This window comes from Muntiacus reevesi, chromosome 1, assembly GCF_963930625.1.
Source record: "Muntiacus reevesi chromosome 1, mMunRee1.1, whole genome shotgun sequence".
In the NCBI taxonomy this organism is placed as follows: Eukaryota; Metazoa; Chordata; class Mammalia; order Artiodactyla; family Cervidae; genus Muntiacus; species Muntiacus reevesi.
In genome coordinates this window covers 13,709,806-13,726,959 of record NC_089249.1, presented here as the reverse complement: position 1 = coordinate 13,726,959, position 17,154 = coordinate 13,709,806, and the positions used below count along the sequence as shown (strand labels likewise).

The 17,154-nt window shown below is 36.5% G+C and overlaps 1 protein-coding gene across 2 annotated transcripts in view; it reads right to left on the bottom strand.

The window, feature by feature from the left end:
• Positions 1–6,735: 6,735 nt before the first annotated feature.
• HCFC2 (host cell factor C2) overlaps positions 6,736–17,154 on the bottom strand; it is a 49,852-nt gene continuing 39,433 nt past the window's right edge. The window contains exons 15-16 of one of the 2 annotated variants that reach the window (XM_065938136.1): positions 14,872–15,157; positions 6,736–13,185 (exon numbers count right to left, since the gene is read on the bottom strand). In XM_065938136.1, the coding sequence (XP_065794208.1) occupies positions 12,995–13,185; positions 14,872–15,157 (477 nt within the window). In that variant the 3' untranslated portion in view covers positions 6,736–12,994. Of the gene's footprint in view, positions 15,158–17,154 lie in introns of both variants that reach the window. The other variant, XM_065938146.1, reaches the window with a different exon arrangement.

Genomic DNA, 17,154 nt, shown 5'->3' with positions numbered 1-17,154 from the left:
TGGGTTGTTGCTTTTTTAAAGTGAGGAGATTTGTATTTTCTCACCTGTTCTTTTTGGTGATAATTTTTTAATCAACAATTGCTCTTGTATAGTTTGCCTAAAAGACACTTTGAGTGACTGTCATCTTGGAAAGACACTCAGATTTACAAGGGAGAAGCAATTTCCCAGATATGGGCTGGAGAGAAACATTTTCTTTGCCAGAAGGAGCTTCTGAGGGCACAGCTGGGATAATCTGAAGTTAATAACTCCCTCTTTATTTTCCCATTTAAAGAATAATCTTCATTACAGAAAATTCAAATAGGCAAAAAAGTGTGGCTAAGCAAAATCAACCATCATCCTACAATGTTAAAAGTAACCAATGTTAATATTTTGGTAAATATTTGTCCTTTTACTTTGCTAAATATGTATATTTTTATAAAATGGGCTCATACTTGCATACTGTTTTGTAACATGCTTTTTTCACTTAACAATATATTGTGAACATCTTTCCCAGGTCATTATGTAAGTCTTCTACTTTAATTTCTTTATTATTCTGTTGTATAGCTGAAACATAATTTATTTAATCTTCTGTTGGACATTTTGGCTATATACATCTTTTCAGTTATAAACAACACTTCACTGAATCTTGTGTACATCCATGACTGTTTTCTTCAAGTTAATTCTTTTAGCAGAATTGTTGGTTTAATAGATATGCAAAATTAAGGCTTTTGATGCATATATAATTGTATTTTTAAAATATCTTCTATTTGATCCAGGCAGTATGTCATTATATAACTGATAAAAGCACTTGATCTTTGGTTATCAGCTTCTTTCTCTAAAGTTTAAAGATTGGGCTGTTTAAGAATCAAGATAAAAAAGGAATTAAACAACTTTAAAATTTACATCAATATATACCAAAACTGAAACTTGAAAAGTTAAAATTGGTCAGCTTTGGGTTATACGGGCTTCAGACTCTGAAAGAACATTGGCCATCTACTTGTGTCAGGTCCATAGTCCCCTCTGATGCATGTGAGAGACAGTATTGCCTTCTCACCTGGCTATGTTACATGTAACTGAATGTCATGTTTTCTCCCTCCCTGGAACTTCTGAAGTGTATAATAAGCTCCTTCTCCAGGGGATTGTCCCAACCCAGCGACTGAACCCCAGTCTCCTGCACTGCTGGCACCTTCTGTACCGTCTGAGCCACCAGGGAAGCCCACGTAAGCTCTTACACTAACCTACAAGTGAGTTTTTAAAATAATTGTGTACATACTGCTTTATGAGTATCTGAGAGAGACATGGGTATCAGTCACTAAGTCACAGAAGAAAGGACTTCAGTAGCTTCTATATACCCTCACTGCCTCATAATGGAGATGCTCTAGAGTTTTTTAATGCTACCTTCCTAGTGTCATATGCTTGGGTATGATGATGTTTTAAGTTATTTGTGTTTCTTTTCCTCTTACTGTATACTGCATATGCAGTATTTTCCTTTCTTCAAGTTTTCTGGATTGCCTTACTGGGTCACAGGAATACCACTTAACCTTCAATAATGCTAATTGAACACAGCTATTATGAAGGCTCAACTAAAAGGATTTCACAGCAGTATCAAATAGGGATGAAAATTTTTTTAAAAGTGTTTTTAAATAGTTTCTACCATTCACCAAGAATGAAATCTTGCAGTGTAAAATTTTCTTGGAAAATATATTTTCTCTTAGGGAAACCTGTTATCAGCTGTCTAAAACAAGATAATTATTTGTTGATTTATGTAGTAAATTATGCTTCTGAGTCACTTAAATGTTATTGGATGAGATTTCTACCAAAAGCCTAGTCTATTTTACTGAAAAAAAATTTTTTTTAATTTATTATATTTTTGGCCATACACACGGCTTGCAGGATCTTAGTTTCCCAACCAGGGATAAGGCCCAGGCCCCTGGCAGTGAAAGCACCAAGTCCTAAACACTGCCAGCAAATTCCCAAAGCCAGTCAATTTTAAATGTATATTTTTGGTCTCTCTGAATTTGACTATTTATATATTAGTTTATGTAATAATTTACATATACATATATAGCATTAAACTTATAAGTCATACAGTGTGCTCTTGAGTAAAGAATAGAACTCTACTGATTGTTTCTCAAAGGGCTGTATCTATACTGTCTAAAAAATACTCAGTTTTAATTGATGCTTTCTTTCAGAGCTGGAAATGCTACTTTGCTTAATTTCACCGAGCTGAGCTTCCTCTTGCCTCATTCTCTTCTGCCATCCTGGCCCGCTGACTCCTTGTGCCCTGTTCCTTGATCCTTCCCACCACCCTGCCATGGCTTTAAACACATCAACTTCCCTCTGTCTAGAACATTCTTTCTCTTCCTCTGCCTAAGGCCTACTCATCTTTCAGATGTTAGTTTAAACTTCATCAGGAAAGCCTTTAAAACTCTTGTAAAAAGTGTACTAATCATCACAGAAAGTGGCGCCACCCAAGACTGGATTGTAGTAGCCAGTATGCTGGCTGCTATAGACTCCTGGATGTTTCTTTCAAGACTGTGCTGCTTTATATACCTGATTTTAAGAATTTTAAAACCAGAAGGTAGAATCCTTTCAAATCATGGACCACAGACGGCACTAGGATAGATTCATATCGCTGGCTTCTGGGTGCCACATTTTGAGATACAAGCTTGCCTATTAGTACAGTTACAGCTTTCCCTGACCTTACTCCAAAGACAGTTTCCTTTTGCACTGCATATCAAATAGACACCAGTGCAAGGCAGTGTACTGGAAGAACTCCTTTGCCAAGTTTAATGCCACCAGGCTTGCCAAATAAAGTCAGTAAAGTAAGTGCTGGCTGTGTCTATAGAGACCTAATGGCTATGTATTGGTTTTAGAGGCAGAAATTACAAGTTAGTAGGTAATGCTCTATCTTCCATAAAAATAAAATAGATTAAAAAAACTCTGACACTACAGCATAAGTTTTTGCCTCTTTTAAAAAGGCATAATTTAGGTCTTCCTTGAGTGTACCCTTAAGTGCAAATGGTAACAATTTTGTGTCTTACTTTTACACCTCTTTTCCAGGGCTCAATTTCAAAGCACATCTGAAAAGACAGTCCTGAACCTTTAAGCATTGGGTAATCGGTGGTTCAGTGGTAAAGAATCCGCATGCCAAGAAGGAAATGCGGATTTGATCCCTGGGTCGGGAAGATCCCCTGGAGAAGGAAATGGAAATCCATTCCAGTATTCTTGCCTAGGAAATCCCATGTACAGAGAAGCCTCCTGGGCTATAGTTCAGAGGGTCGCAAAAAGAATTGGATACAACTTAGCTACTAAACAATAAATTGGTTGAAAACAAGTTGCTAGGAACAGACAAGTCATAACAGATAGTGCCTTTCAGCCAGGACAGGTATGTCAAAGGCCCATTCATGCATATATAATGCCCAATATAGAAACCGAATCCTTTTTTCCAGACCAAAGCAATCACTAATCAACAAAAGTAATATTGGGGCTAATAGCCATTTAAGGAACTGGCAGAGCCATTCTTTTTTTTTTTTTTCAGAGCCATTCTTTACTGTGGAGGTAGAGTGTGACTAAAACAATAGTTTTCTATACAATTTTATTACCATAAAAGTGCTATCTCATAGGACAGTACAATGGAGAGAACAAAGCATCCTGTAATTCTGAATAGACTACAACCTATTATATTTCCTACTTATATTAGAGCAAAGGAAAGCAAATTTTAATTTCTACTTCCTTTCTGAGAGTAAGGCAGTCTAGATACCTTCAATAACCCCTGCTTTAAAAAACCAAATGCTGAAAAAATGTAAGAAACAATCTAAAGTAGTATTAAATAATATATTTTAAAAAAATGTTTATCACTGACTTGGCATGAAAGTAGAAGGCATCTGCAAAATGCCAAAACTGAAGTGCAAACAGGAAACCTGTAAGGGAAGCTAGCACAAAAGCCCGCCTTTGCCATGAGAGTTCTGTTAAACTCTGGAGACTGGAAGCTACCAGTAGCTAGGGAACTAGATGTAAAGCCTGAGGCTCACTCAGGCCAGAATCTAGCTGAGCTACAACTTGAGGAGTGGGCAGGAGGAACCTGGCTGTTTGGTGCTGGGTGTCAGGGGGCTAAATCACTACCACCCTCCAATTTATCATCACTGGTGAGCCCTCAAGGTTTGCGATCTGAAATCAGAGAACCTTCAAGGCCATAATTGAAATCAGTCTCAGTGGCCCCTAGGTGTTTGGCAGAACAGACAAATTCTCTTGAAGATCTCAATTTCAGTCCATATTTCTTGTAATTCCTATTTTTTCCAAGGAAAACAAGTTTCAGATATCACAAAACAAGGGGAAATGGCACCATAGATGAAAAACGACAATTTATACAACAGACAGTACACTCACCCACAATGAATATTGGTATCAACACAAGAAAAATGAATGATGTATTGATATAAAGGAATAGAAGCATGGAAAATAAGAGTAAGGAGCAAAAGATTATACAAAAAAAGAACAAGTACATTTGTAAAACAAATAGAACTCATAAAAATATAATAATTAAAAAACAGGAGGAGAAAAAATGAAAGATAAGGAGTAGACAAAAATTTTAAAAATGATATGAGAGCATAAAAACAGAAATCATAGAAATAAATTCAAATTATATTTGTAATCACAGTAGGTATAAATGTATCAAACTATTCGAAGTTTTCTGTGGTCTTGTGTTTCAAAATGTGAGGCTAAAGAAATATCTAAGATACTCGGATTAACCAAAATATTGCTATAGTAAGTAAAGGTAACAACAAAAAGATGAAAGCAACAGCATTCACAGAGTCGCTACATAAAATAAAAAATTCACTTCACCAGGGAGATGGAAAAGGTCTAAGTTGGGCTTCCCAGGTGGTGCTAGTGGTAAAGAAACTGCATGCCAATGCAGGAGACATAAGAGATGTGGGTTCAATTCCTGGGTTAGGAAGATCCCCTGGAGAAGGGAATGGCAAGCCACTCCAGTATTCTTGCCTGGAGAACCCCATGGACAGAGGAGCCTGGCAGGCTATATAGTCCATGGGGTTGCAAAGAGTCAGATACGACTTGAGTGACTAAGCACTCATGCATGCATCTAAAAATAAAGCCCAAAGAAAAAGCAAACACAGCTTCGAGAGAAACTGAGAAATCTGCTAATAATGAAATCTTGAGACTCTTCAGTAAATAAGAAGCCAAGTATAAGATAAATCGGTAAAGAAGATCTGCACAGCACAACTAACAAATTTGATCTAATGGACACTTCAACCAAGGAATATACACTCATCAATGTACACATGGGACATGTATAAAGACTGATCACAAATCATAAAGCTAGTCTCAAATTTCAGATCTTATAGCTCATATTCTCTGGCAAAATGACATTAGATATAAAAATTAAGACAACTATAACCCACCCAAGCATTTGGAAATACACTTTTAAAATGACTAGTGGGTTAACCAGTCAAACCTCAAGGATTAATGATGAAGAAAAAATGAGAAGGCATAAATTAACAGGAATGAAAAACAGTCATAACTACATATGCTGTGGAAACTAAAAAGACAATATGGATAACAATATCAAGAAGTTTTAAACTATGATGAAATGGAGAAATCACTAGAAGAACATTAAATTTAATAAAACTGACTTGAAAATAATAAATCTTAATGATGTTATAACCCTCAAAGTAACGAATCAACAGTTTACATGCTCTTAATGACCACTGGCTTTAAGACTAGTTCCAATTTAAACTCTTCCAGACTGTTGAAAAACTCATTTAGTAAGATTGGTATAACCGTAACACCAAAACAGACAATGCAGGACATAAAAGGAGAATAATAAGCTGATTTCACTCATGAAAGTAGAGGCAAAAATCCTAAAGAAAATATTTGCAAGTTGAGTCCAACAATGTATTAACACACATACACACCAGGACCAAATTGGGTTTATCCTAGGAATTAAAGATGGGTTCAATATTAAAAAATCAACCATCAATTTAATGCAGTAACATTGGAACAATTCATCCCTTTAAATAAATGAGAAAAAAGCATTCAATAAGATCCAACATTCATTCATATTAAACTATTAGCAGGGGACCTCCCTGGTTTAAGAATCCACCTTGCAATGCAGGGGATGCGAGTTTGATCCCTGACTGGGGAACTAAGACCCCACATGCCACAGAGCAATTAAGCCCACACACCACAAATACAGAGTCTATGCCGCAAAAGACCTTGAACAAGGCGAGGAAGATCCTGAAGGTAAATATTTAAAAAAATAAAACTATTAGCAAACTAGAAATAGAAAAGATCTCCTCAATCTGAGGACAGGTCATTCGTGGAAAAAAATAAAACATACTCAACTGAAATGTTAAAAGCATTCACTTTAAACTGGGACTGAGACAAGGATGTTCATCATCAGTTCTTTTCAACATCGTACTACAGGTCCTAGCAAGTACAGAATATAATAAAATTTTTGAAAGGGAGAAAGAAAGTTCAAGAAAAGGAAGAAAACTGCCACCATTTCAGATGATGTGATTATATAAAAAACTCAAAAGATATCTAATTACATTATAAGAACTAATAAAAATTTAGCATAGTTGCTGGATGCAAAATCAACACATGGCTACAATATATCTATAATCAGTAAGAACCACTTAGATTAGAAAGTGTAATTTTAAGAAATTTACCACAGCATTAAAAAAAATACATAAAACTCTAGAAAGAAAACTAATATAAGACGTGAAGGCCTTTATGGAGAAAAATAGTTAAAGTTTATTGAGAGATATTTTTTTTAAAAATGGAGAAATACACAACATTTTTGGATGGGAAGACTCATTATTGAAAAGACACCAATTTTCTCAAAGCTAATCAGTAAGTTCAATACAATTACAAAAGATAATACATATACTGGGAGAAAATACATACAACATATTTAAATGACAAAGGACGGGGATTCAGAATATATAAAGAAATTGTATAAATCAATGAAATAAAAGACATCAACAGAAAAATGGGTAAAAGACATGAACAGATATTTCACAAAGAGGAAACACGTTTATATATGAAAAAATATTCAATTTCCTTAGTAATCAGGGAAACACAAATTAAACCCACAGTAAGATACTATATAATCGCCACCCAACTGGCAAATATAAAAGACAGTCCAGATTAAGTGTTTGCTAAGATCTAAACGTTTGCAATGACACTCAACCACTGCCAGTGGGAGCATAACTGGTACAAATGCTGCAGAAAACAGTTCAGCATGACTAAGTAAAACCTGCTTTCTGGAGCATCAGTTCTCAAATTTTTACTCCAGAACCTCTATACAGCCTTAAAAATTATTGAGGACCTCAAAGAGCTTGTTGTTCATGTGGCTTATACTTTTCAAAATTTACCATATTAGAAGTTAAAATAGACATTTTCAAAACAAAAATATACAGGTACATCCTTGATAAGCTGTCAGAGTGATGTCGTCACATATCTGGAAAACATTTAAATGTGAAAAATGAGAGTGAAGAAGACAAATAATGTTTTAGCACTCTTATGAAAATCTTTTTGCCTTCACAGACTCCCCTCTGAAGGGTGTCAGGGTCCTCAAGAGTCCCTGGAACATATCTGAAAACAACTGCCCTAAAGAACTCTTGCACATGTACACCAGGTGACATGTACAAGGATTCACTCATTCCTCAGATATTTATTAAGCATCCAGACATTATGAACGTGTTAGACAAAATCAGATGAAACGAGACAAAACCCCTGCCCACATGGAGCTTACACTGTAATTGGCAGAATGCTCAAAGCAGTGTCATTCAGAATAGCCAAAACTGAAAGCAATCCAAACCTCCATGAATCGGGAACAGATAAATAAATTGCGTCACAGTCATACAATGGAACACTATACAGTAGTGAAAACAAATGAAATACACTTACATGCATAACATGGATAGGAATCTCAAAAACAATGTCAGAAATAGTCACAGAAGAATATATAAAGCATGATACCATTTACATATAAGTTCAGAAACAAATCTAAATAATATATTATTAGGGATACATAACATAGAATGCAAAGCCATAAATAAAAACATGAGAGCTGTTACCAAATAATCCAGAATGTTCACCTCATGCAGTATGTGTGGAAGGAAGGCAAAGTAGGGGAGCTATATACATCTGAGGGTATTCTAGTTCTTAAGCTGAAGATGTGTGATCATTTTATTCTCAACAAACGTTTTAAAAGAAAAAAAATAAAAGGTTATGTGATACAATTTCACCAACAAAGAGAGGGGACATCTGATATTTCAGCCACTGTTCTGCATTGCAAATTAGCCAATTACTGTATCTGGTGGGGAAGAAGTACACAGTAATAGGAAGAAAGGAAGAAAGGAATAAATACGAGCTATTCTTCACAGAAGTTAATTATGTTCCCAGAGAGTCAGGGTCTAATGAGATGGCAGTATTACAGTTCTGCTCTGCCAAGTTGGTTCAGCCACTGGTATGATTCTGGTTAACCGGTTACTTTGTTCACTGGGTATAATTATTTGTATAAGTGGAGAATAAAATGATAAGCGATACAAATCCCAAAATAAACTGAGAAAGACATTGACTCTCCTGAATTCTGTTGACTTTCAAAAGTACAAATTCCCTTTGGCATATTCTCCTAATAGTGCATTTATGTATTAAGCAATCGAAAAATAAAGTGCACGGTAGCTACTGGCTGTTTCTCCACACTGGTCAATAATAGGTGCCTGAGTTGGTCACAAGTGTCACAACAACTTCGCAATCACGTCTCTGCGAGGGTCATCACCAGCAGTGCCATTTTGTAAATTAAACAAGGCACAGTTAAAGTGCAATGTAACCTGATTGAGGGGATTAACTATACATTTTGGTATTCAATCTAGAAATCTGAAAGAAAAAAAATCTTGAAATACTGGATCTATGCCTTGTACCCAATAACACAGGCCAAAGTTATCTTGGGTTAGGGAGTTGCTACAAGAAGTGAACTAGGCCTGGAAGCAAATGGCTGGCAACACATTCCCAGGAAATGGGGAGCAGACAGAGTATCCTTTAGGTCCTATTTCCCCAAGCAGTTCCAGTCATTCAGAAAGTTACAGACACCACTATGCTATTTTTAAAATCCTAGGCTGCGTGCTGCTAGACCCAGTGCTGCTAGACCCAAAGTCTTCCCTGTATGTGAGCTGGGATGGACACCGCCACCAGGACGTGCTAACCTGCAGCTGGCAGCAGCGTGACTTTGGACCAAGCAGTTGACAAGACCTACAGGGTCTCACCCACCCTCTTATATGCTATGCCACCTTAAGTGGCACACCCACACCTCTGTTAAATCGGATGTAATTATTATACCTGTAGCTTTGCCCTCCTCCTTCAATAAGAAACAGAGAAATAGGGAGGGGACTTTCCTCAAGCTCTTGAGGAACTTCCACTCTGTCTTTTCAGAGAGGAGGAGGAATGGATAATTCCCTAGGTCAGAGCTGGACATTTGCTGGACCATGAATTGCTAGTGGACAGATTACTCTTTGTTCAAAAATAAACATTAGCTGCTGCCCTATACAGATACAGAAATAGAAGATACAGAAATCTATTTTGAATGAGACTGGTATAGCTTTTTTTTTCATCGTTCAGTTTTTAGAATTAATTTTTCCTCCCCTGAATGTTGTAGTTCATGCTTTCCCAGGCTTGATTTTTAAAAAGTCTTTTCTGAATTACAGAAATGCATAACCATATCAGAACTCCCAAGTATAACTGGGAAACCTGGGAGGAAGGTGTGCCACTATCATCTTATTTTCAACTAAAACCCTCTGTCCTGTGAGCTCAGAGGTGACAGCAGTGACCGGACAGACTCCAGTGCGGCACTAATGCTGGTGCCGTGTCCTTCAGCAGCTCCCCATGCTTACATATTAAATAGGCAGGTAGCTGCTTCTGGACAATTGCCCATGGCTTTCCTGTGTGGAAATCAGAGAGACTGACTTTGGAAATATTTTTAGCTCATTTTCCTTATCATCCAAAATCAATAGAAATCCTGATCATTAAAAATCATTATCCAGTAATGCACATATCCAGTAATGACAGATTTCACTAAATGCTCAGATCTTTCTAGATCAAAGAATCCCTCTTGATATCTATATACACCCCTATTAAATCCTTTTTAGCCTAATAAATAAGATATCTCTTCCTTATCTCTTACTTCTCTTAGGATCCTAAGTAACAGCAGCAGTAGAGTAAGACAAAGGTGGAGCTTGTATTTCCTCCAGAAGCTTATTAAATCTGCTAAAATCTCTTTACCTTTGAAAGCCTCCCTTGCACTTTGATGCAATTTGAGAAGAGGAGGGGGAGTAGGGAAAGAGACATAAAGGTGACAATTTTCTTTAATCATTTGTTAAAATATTTAAGTACCAGCTAAATGGCTGATATGGAAGAGAGATAAAGACCCAGTCTCTGCCCTAAAGACCTACCACCTGGCAGGAGAGGAACAATGCTGACAAGTAAGGGCACAACAGCTTTTAGGCTGCTACGACAGAAGACTGGACGAAGGGCAGTGGGGGCACAAGAAAAAGGAGTCAAATCTGCCTAGAAATAAATTACGTCAGGAAAGGCTTCATCAGATTGGCAACATTTACGTGAATCTCTGGACAGCTGGAAGTGGAAGAGAGGACTGCAGACAAAGGAGGTACATGAGATGACAGAGGGCACAGTTTGAAAGAGGCTTAAAAAAGGTGAAAGTGTCAAGTTTAAAGCATTAAAGTTTCGAATGATAAGATTAAGTACAATGAAATAATTCACTGGATTTGGAAAATAAGATGTTATCCCTGACCTTTGCTACACCCATTTTGATGGAGCAGCTTGGACAGAAGACGGGGCTGCTATGAATTAAAATAAAAAGCACAAAGAAAAAAATATTAAAAGTAAACAAGACCAAAAAAAAAAAGAAAAGAAAAGAAATGTGACAACTAGGTTAATCTGTTTCTTGGAGCCATTTGCTTTTTTACTTTCAAGCACACTAGTTTAGCTACAATAAAGGTTAGAGAAGCTTTATATTTATATCAGAAAATGACTCCCAAACACAATCCACTAACTCATAAACAAGTTTTTAGACACATTTCATTCTTTATGTGCCAAATAACTGATGCTTTTGAATTGTGGTGCTGGAGAAGACTCTTGAGAGTCCCTTGGACAGCAAGACCAAACCAGTCAATCCTAAAGGAAATCAACCCTGAATATTCACTGGAAGGATGCTGATGCTGAAGTTCCAATACTTTGGCCGCCTGATGCAAAAAGCTGCCTCACTGGAAAAGACCCTGATGCTGGGAAAGATTGAGGGCAGAAGAAGGGGGTGACAGAGGATAACATGGTTGGATGGCATCATCAACAGAATGGACATGAGTTGGAGCAAACTCTGGGAGATAGTGCAGGAAAAGGTGTGCTGCAGTCCGTGGGGTCGAAAAGAGTTGGACACGACTTAGCAACTGAACAACTGACAGCAACATTATTTATAAGATTGCCTATATCATTTTAAGTGATTTATACAAAATCAACATGTCTACAGATTTACTATGCCATCACTAATTTTTCTCCCATGTAATTCAAAATAAATAACACCTGTAACTGGTTACAGTAGAGAAGGTGCTTTATTTTACATGTCACTGGTACACAGTACATAAAACTGTCTAAAATTAGTCTTGGAAAACATAACTGTCAGTTACTTATACCTTCAATGGTCAAGGACCAAGTCTATTTTGTAACCTACTTCATTTAAGATCAGACGACTACAATACTTTTAAATACGAACAATCTCTTCATATCCAATGTTACAAGTTATTTTTATGCTACAAGTGCTGCAAATTAAAAAAATATCTCCAGTTATACAGACCATATCTCTGCAACAAACTCTGCTAGTCTACAAGTCTTTGAAATAATGGATCAACAGTATGACCTTCTTATAGATGATTTACATTTATGTGACTGGGTTAGAGGGAGCAGGGGCTCATACATGCAATCAGATTATTTCTGTTGTTTGTTTTTTTAATGCAGGTAAAAGTGAGTTTATGATACCCTACTTCTAGTTAAGTTGCCAAAAAGTTTACTAAACTAAAATGAAGTCAGTACAATATTTTAGAAAACATAATTCTAAGAGCGTGCTACAGAAAAATCTTTTCACTACTACGTGAACCATAGCTGCAGAGTCCAGGAGGACTGTGGCACAAAGACTTGTGCGTCTGAATGGCTTATTCAGCCAGGAGGAGGAAAGAAAGTAATCTACCTCAGTGTACATCCTCTTACGAGAGATATCTGTATGTGATAACGCACTGCAACACCAGAGGATCTTCACTTAGAAAATGTGCAAATCACAAGAAGCTAAATGCACTTCTATTATTTATCCCCATCCATTCTCTTCATAAACATACAGCTCAATGATCTCTTATTAACTATTAATGTCAAAGCCACAGAGATTCCTCTATGGCATCTTTCAGTCACCAACCATTTATCAAAGGGATAAATGTGACTAGAAGTTAATGGACAATTGTAACAAAATGTTAAGAATTTGGGCTAATTCTCAAAGTAAATCCCTTGGTATACAAAGACTCCCTTTCTCTCTAGAAAATAAGACATATTTTAGAACCACAGGTTCATATTCACCTGCTAGTCTGGAACAGAAGAGGCATTTAAGCAAAGTAAACTAAAAAACAAAATACTAGATAGATAGAAATGTACACACTCAAATATTCTGTTCTTTGCTTAAAGTCAACTTATTCCTTGTCATTAAGAGAAGTGCTTCAAGATGCAAACTGTTAATGAAGAGAATAAGGGGTTAAAAGCCAGACCTTTTCCTAATAAAGCAAGTAGATTATAAAATGGGTTTGAAATATATACTTACTGTAACTTTCCATTCTTACTCTCTTTATAACTAAACACACACACATACACAACAAACCCTAGCATTTAATATGTGCAAAATTGCTTACCATTTATTTTAACTTTGGTTAAGTACTTCTTCAGCCTATATCAGACATATTATGGAAGCTATACAAATGATTACAAACATAATAATGAGGTAAGTTAAAATTCTACTAGTGCAAAAAGCAAGCATATGCCAAAAGCAATGCATATGAGTTAAACAAATGCAGAATGAAGCTCTCACCAAGGCAGGTGCTGGGCTAACAAACCAGAGCAGCTCCTTGTAAACACTGTCTGTAAAGCACACATTTAGAGATCAAGGATTCATATAGCCACAAAAAAGGTATGCTAACAACACCACAGTAGTGCATTTATTTTACCTTTAGAGTTCGGAAATCTCTCAATACGTGTCTAACAGTTTGCATATTTTCTTCAAGAGAAACTTAATTAGTGAAGACACATTAATTACAAATACTGTAGTATAAAAATCCCAGTTCTTTACAAAAATTATATATTAAAATATTCTATACACTTTAAATTAGTAACTGGAACATACATACACATCAGTTCTGCACAATTAAATCCACCTTTGCTGGGAGTATTATACATGAAGTCTGAGGACACAGCTACTCAGTCAACCGCAACTGGCAAAAGGTTACATGGTATAAAAAGGACAGACCTGTCCTCCTGCAGTTACTGCAGCTTGGTCTGAAATGTCTTTTCTGCAATTATTGCTCTATATATTTATTCTGGATTTGAATAGGCAGTGGAACCATGAAATTCCTAAAAGGTTTAAAATAAGTCACCTGTATATGTATATGAATATAATATAATGCCTATATGTTATCTTTAAGGTTATAATGGAACCTGAGGAAGCTGTCTAATGCTTATATTTCAGTTGTAAAAAAGTTTATACAATTTCAAGGTAAAAACAATGCAAAAATAAAACATTTAGAGCATTTACAAAAATCTTACAAATGTTTAAAACACTATTTCAAAACTCATGTCCTGTTAAGGTGCTTCTTTCTTTCTGTGATAAGGAGGACATAAAACTCTGAATTTTAAATTATGAACATTTTAATTTCAGCAAAAGCAAAAGTAGATCCATTAAGACAGATGTTAAAATATTTAGGGATAAACTTCACTTCTAATAAACATACTGAATTTAAGTGCTGAAAGGGACCTTAAAGGTAAACTTTTTTTTAACTCCCTCATCTATTAATCAGGAAACTGAGGGCCAGGTAAGTGCTTTGGCCAAAACTATATTCCAATATATTAACCCGGTATGAATCAAGAAAACCCATTAATCTTTTTGTATGTTGCCATGACTCTTGGAAAATGATAAAAATTCCATAGCAGAGTTTCTGAACTTGCTTCTTTTTTTTAACTTCTTAAGCTCTGTGCTAACTGTAGATAAACAAAGAAATGAATCAAATGGCTACTAAAATCAGTATTACAAATATTATCCAGTAGAAGATAGTTGCTAGAGGACCACTGCTCATATAGAGTAAAGTGAGAGGGAGTACTCCAACACAGGACCTTTTCAGGGTAGGTAACATTTACCATATAAGACAGCACAGTGTACAACAGCCAGTTACTAGAATCATCTCAGTAACTCTAGGATGACTGAGTTGCATGGCCTTTATAAAAGATATTGGGGTAATAAAGCTTTCTAGCTTTTATCTTAATTTTACTATTTTTCTTTATAATAGAGCTATAACTGTAGGGAAGAATTCATATACTGATTTTCAGAGAGGCTTTGCTTCTTTTCTACTTTTATTTGGATCTAGAATTGAGCAAATACATTTTAAGAACAACTTACAAACTCAAATTCATAACTGCTAGAAATACAGTCAGAGAATACTCTTTTAAATGACAAATCTCCAAAACCAGTTACTAATAAATAATCATCACAATAGCTTCAGTAAAAAAAAAAAAGAAAGAAAGAAAATCAATTTAAAGGTGCTTTTTTATTGTTACCTTGAAGCCATCGAACTTGTGTGGCTGGTCCATATCCCTTTTCATTCTTTGCTGATATCCTGAACACAATGGCAGGCCTGGATGTATAATCAATATGTGCATTTGCAAGCTGCCCAGCAGTTACTATACATGATGTCTTAAGACCACAATAAATCCTCATAAACACAAGTTGACTTGGATTATCTTGTATTTGTGCTGTGCGGATAGCCAAGTAGGCTGAATATTCCAAAATATTTCCAGAAGGTGAAGTTGGAGGTTCCCAGGAAAGATGGATGCCCTCGACATTCTTGAAGAGAGCAGAAAAACAAAAACAGATAAAGGATCTGAAGTTTTCTCTAATAGCACTTATTATGTTATCTTTAGAACACAAGATGCATTTCACTAAAGTAACTGTATCAAATGTTACAACTTTTGTTCTTGATTTTTAAAACATTACCTTACCTGGATCTGTAACATTTAATTTATGCCCTTTTATTTTTTTTCTTTTTTTAAAAAAAAATATTTATTTATTTGGTGGCATCAGGTCTTAGCTGTGGCATGGGGGCTTAGTTGCCCAACTGCATGTGGGACTTAGTTCTTGGCCCAGGGATTGAACTCATGTCCCCTGCATTGGAAAGCAGATTCTTAACCACTGGACCAGCAGGGAAGTCCCAATTTATGCCCTTTTAAAAAACATAACTAGGCTTAAATGTCTGCCTGTACACCCAAAGAAAGAGATCTTTCTTATCTGAAAGCAGAGCTTTTCTTCTCTAAACAGAGGTATGATCTTAGGATAAAATATAATCCAATTAAATGCCAGGTGGCACAATGGTGAAAATCTACCTGCCAACAGCAGAGACGCAAGAGACACAAGATCGATCCTTGAGGTAGGAAGATCCCCTTCCCAACTAGGAAGGATAGGAAATGGCAACTCACTCCAGTATTCATGCCTGGGAAAGTTCAGGCGTGGACAGGGGGGCCTAGCAGGCTACAGGCCACGGGGTGGCAAAGAGTCAGACATGAATGAGCGACTGAACACACACATTAAAATTCTCTAGCATAATACTTTTCATTTCTATAACAAGAACAAAATTAATAGAAGAAGCATACACAGATCTCCCTGACTTTCCAAAATTTGGATGCTATAATTCTGCTTGAAATTTGGGTCCTTAAAGATACCATGCCCAGTAATGGAATTGCTGGATCATACAGTAGTTTTATTCCTAGCTTTTTAAGAAATCTCCATGTTGTTCTCCAAGAGGCTGTATAAATTTACATTCCAACCACAAGTGCAAGAGGGTTCCCTTTTCTGCACATCCTCTCCAGCATTTATTATTTGTAGATTTTTTGATGATGACCATTCTGACCAGTGTGAGGTGATACATCATTGTGGTTTTGATTTGCATTTTTCTAATAATAAGCAATGTTGAGCATTTTTTAAATTCCACTACTGGGCATATACCCTAAGAAAATCATAATTGAAAAAGACACATATACCCTAATGTTCACTGCAGCACTACTGACAATAGCCAGGACATGGAAGCAACCTAGATGTTGTTCATCGACAGATGAATGGATAAAAGAAGTTATGGTATATGTATACAATGGAATATTATTAAGCCATAAAAAGGAATGAATCTGAGTCAGTTCTAGTGAGGTAGATAAACCTAGAGCCTGTTATACAGAGTGAAGTAAGTCAGAAACAGAGAAACAAATATCATATATTAACACATATCTAAAAGAAATCAGTCCTGAACATTCATTGGAAGGACTGATGCTGAAGCTGAAACTCCAATACTTTGGCCACCTGATGCGAAGAACTGACTCATTGGAAAAGATCCTGATGCTGGGAAAGATTGAAGGTGGGAGGAGAAGGGGACAACAGAGGATGAGATGGTTGGATGGCATCACCGACTGGATGGACATGAGTTTGAGTAGGCTCCAGGAGTTGGTGATGGACAGGGAGGTCTGGTGTGCTACAATCTATGGGGGTCACAAAGAGTCAGACACGACTGACTGACTGAACTGAACTGATGGAATATAGAAAAATGGTACTGACGAACCTATTTGTAGGCCAGGAGGACAGACTCAGACATAGAAAACAGACTTATGGACAGAGCAGGGGAAGGAGAGTGTGGGACTAACTGAGAAAGCAGCAGTGAAATATATACATTACCATGTGTAAATCCAATAGCTAATGGGAAGTCACAGGGAAATCAGCATGGAGCTCTGTGATGATCCAGAGGGGTGGGATGGGGTGGGCAGTGGAGAGAGGCTCAGGAGGGAGGGGACATGTGTATACCT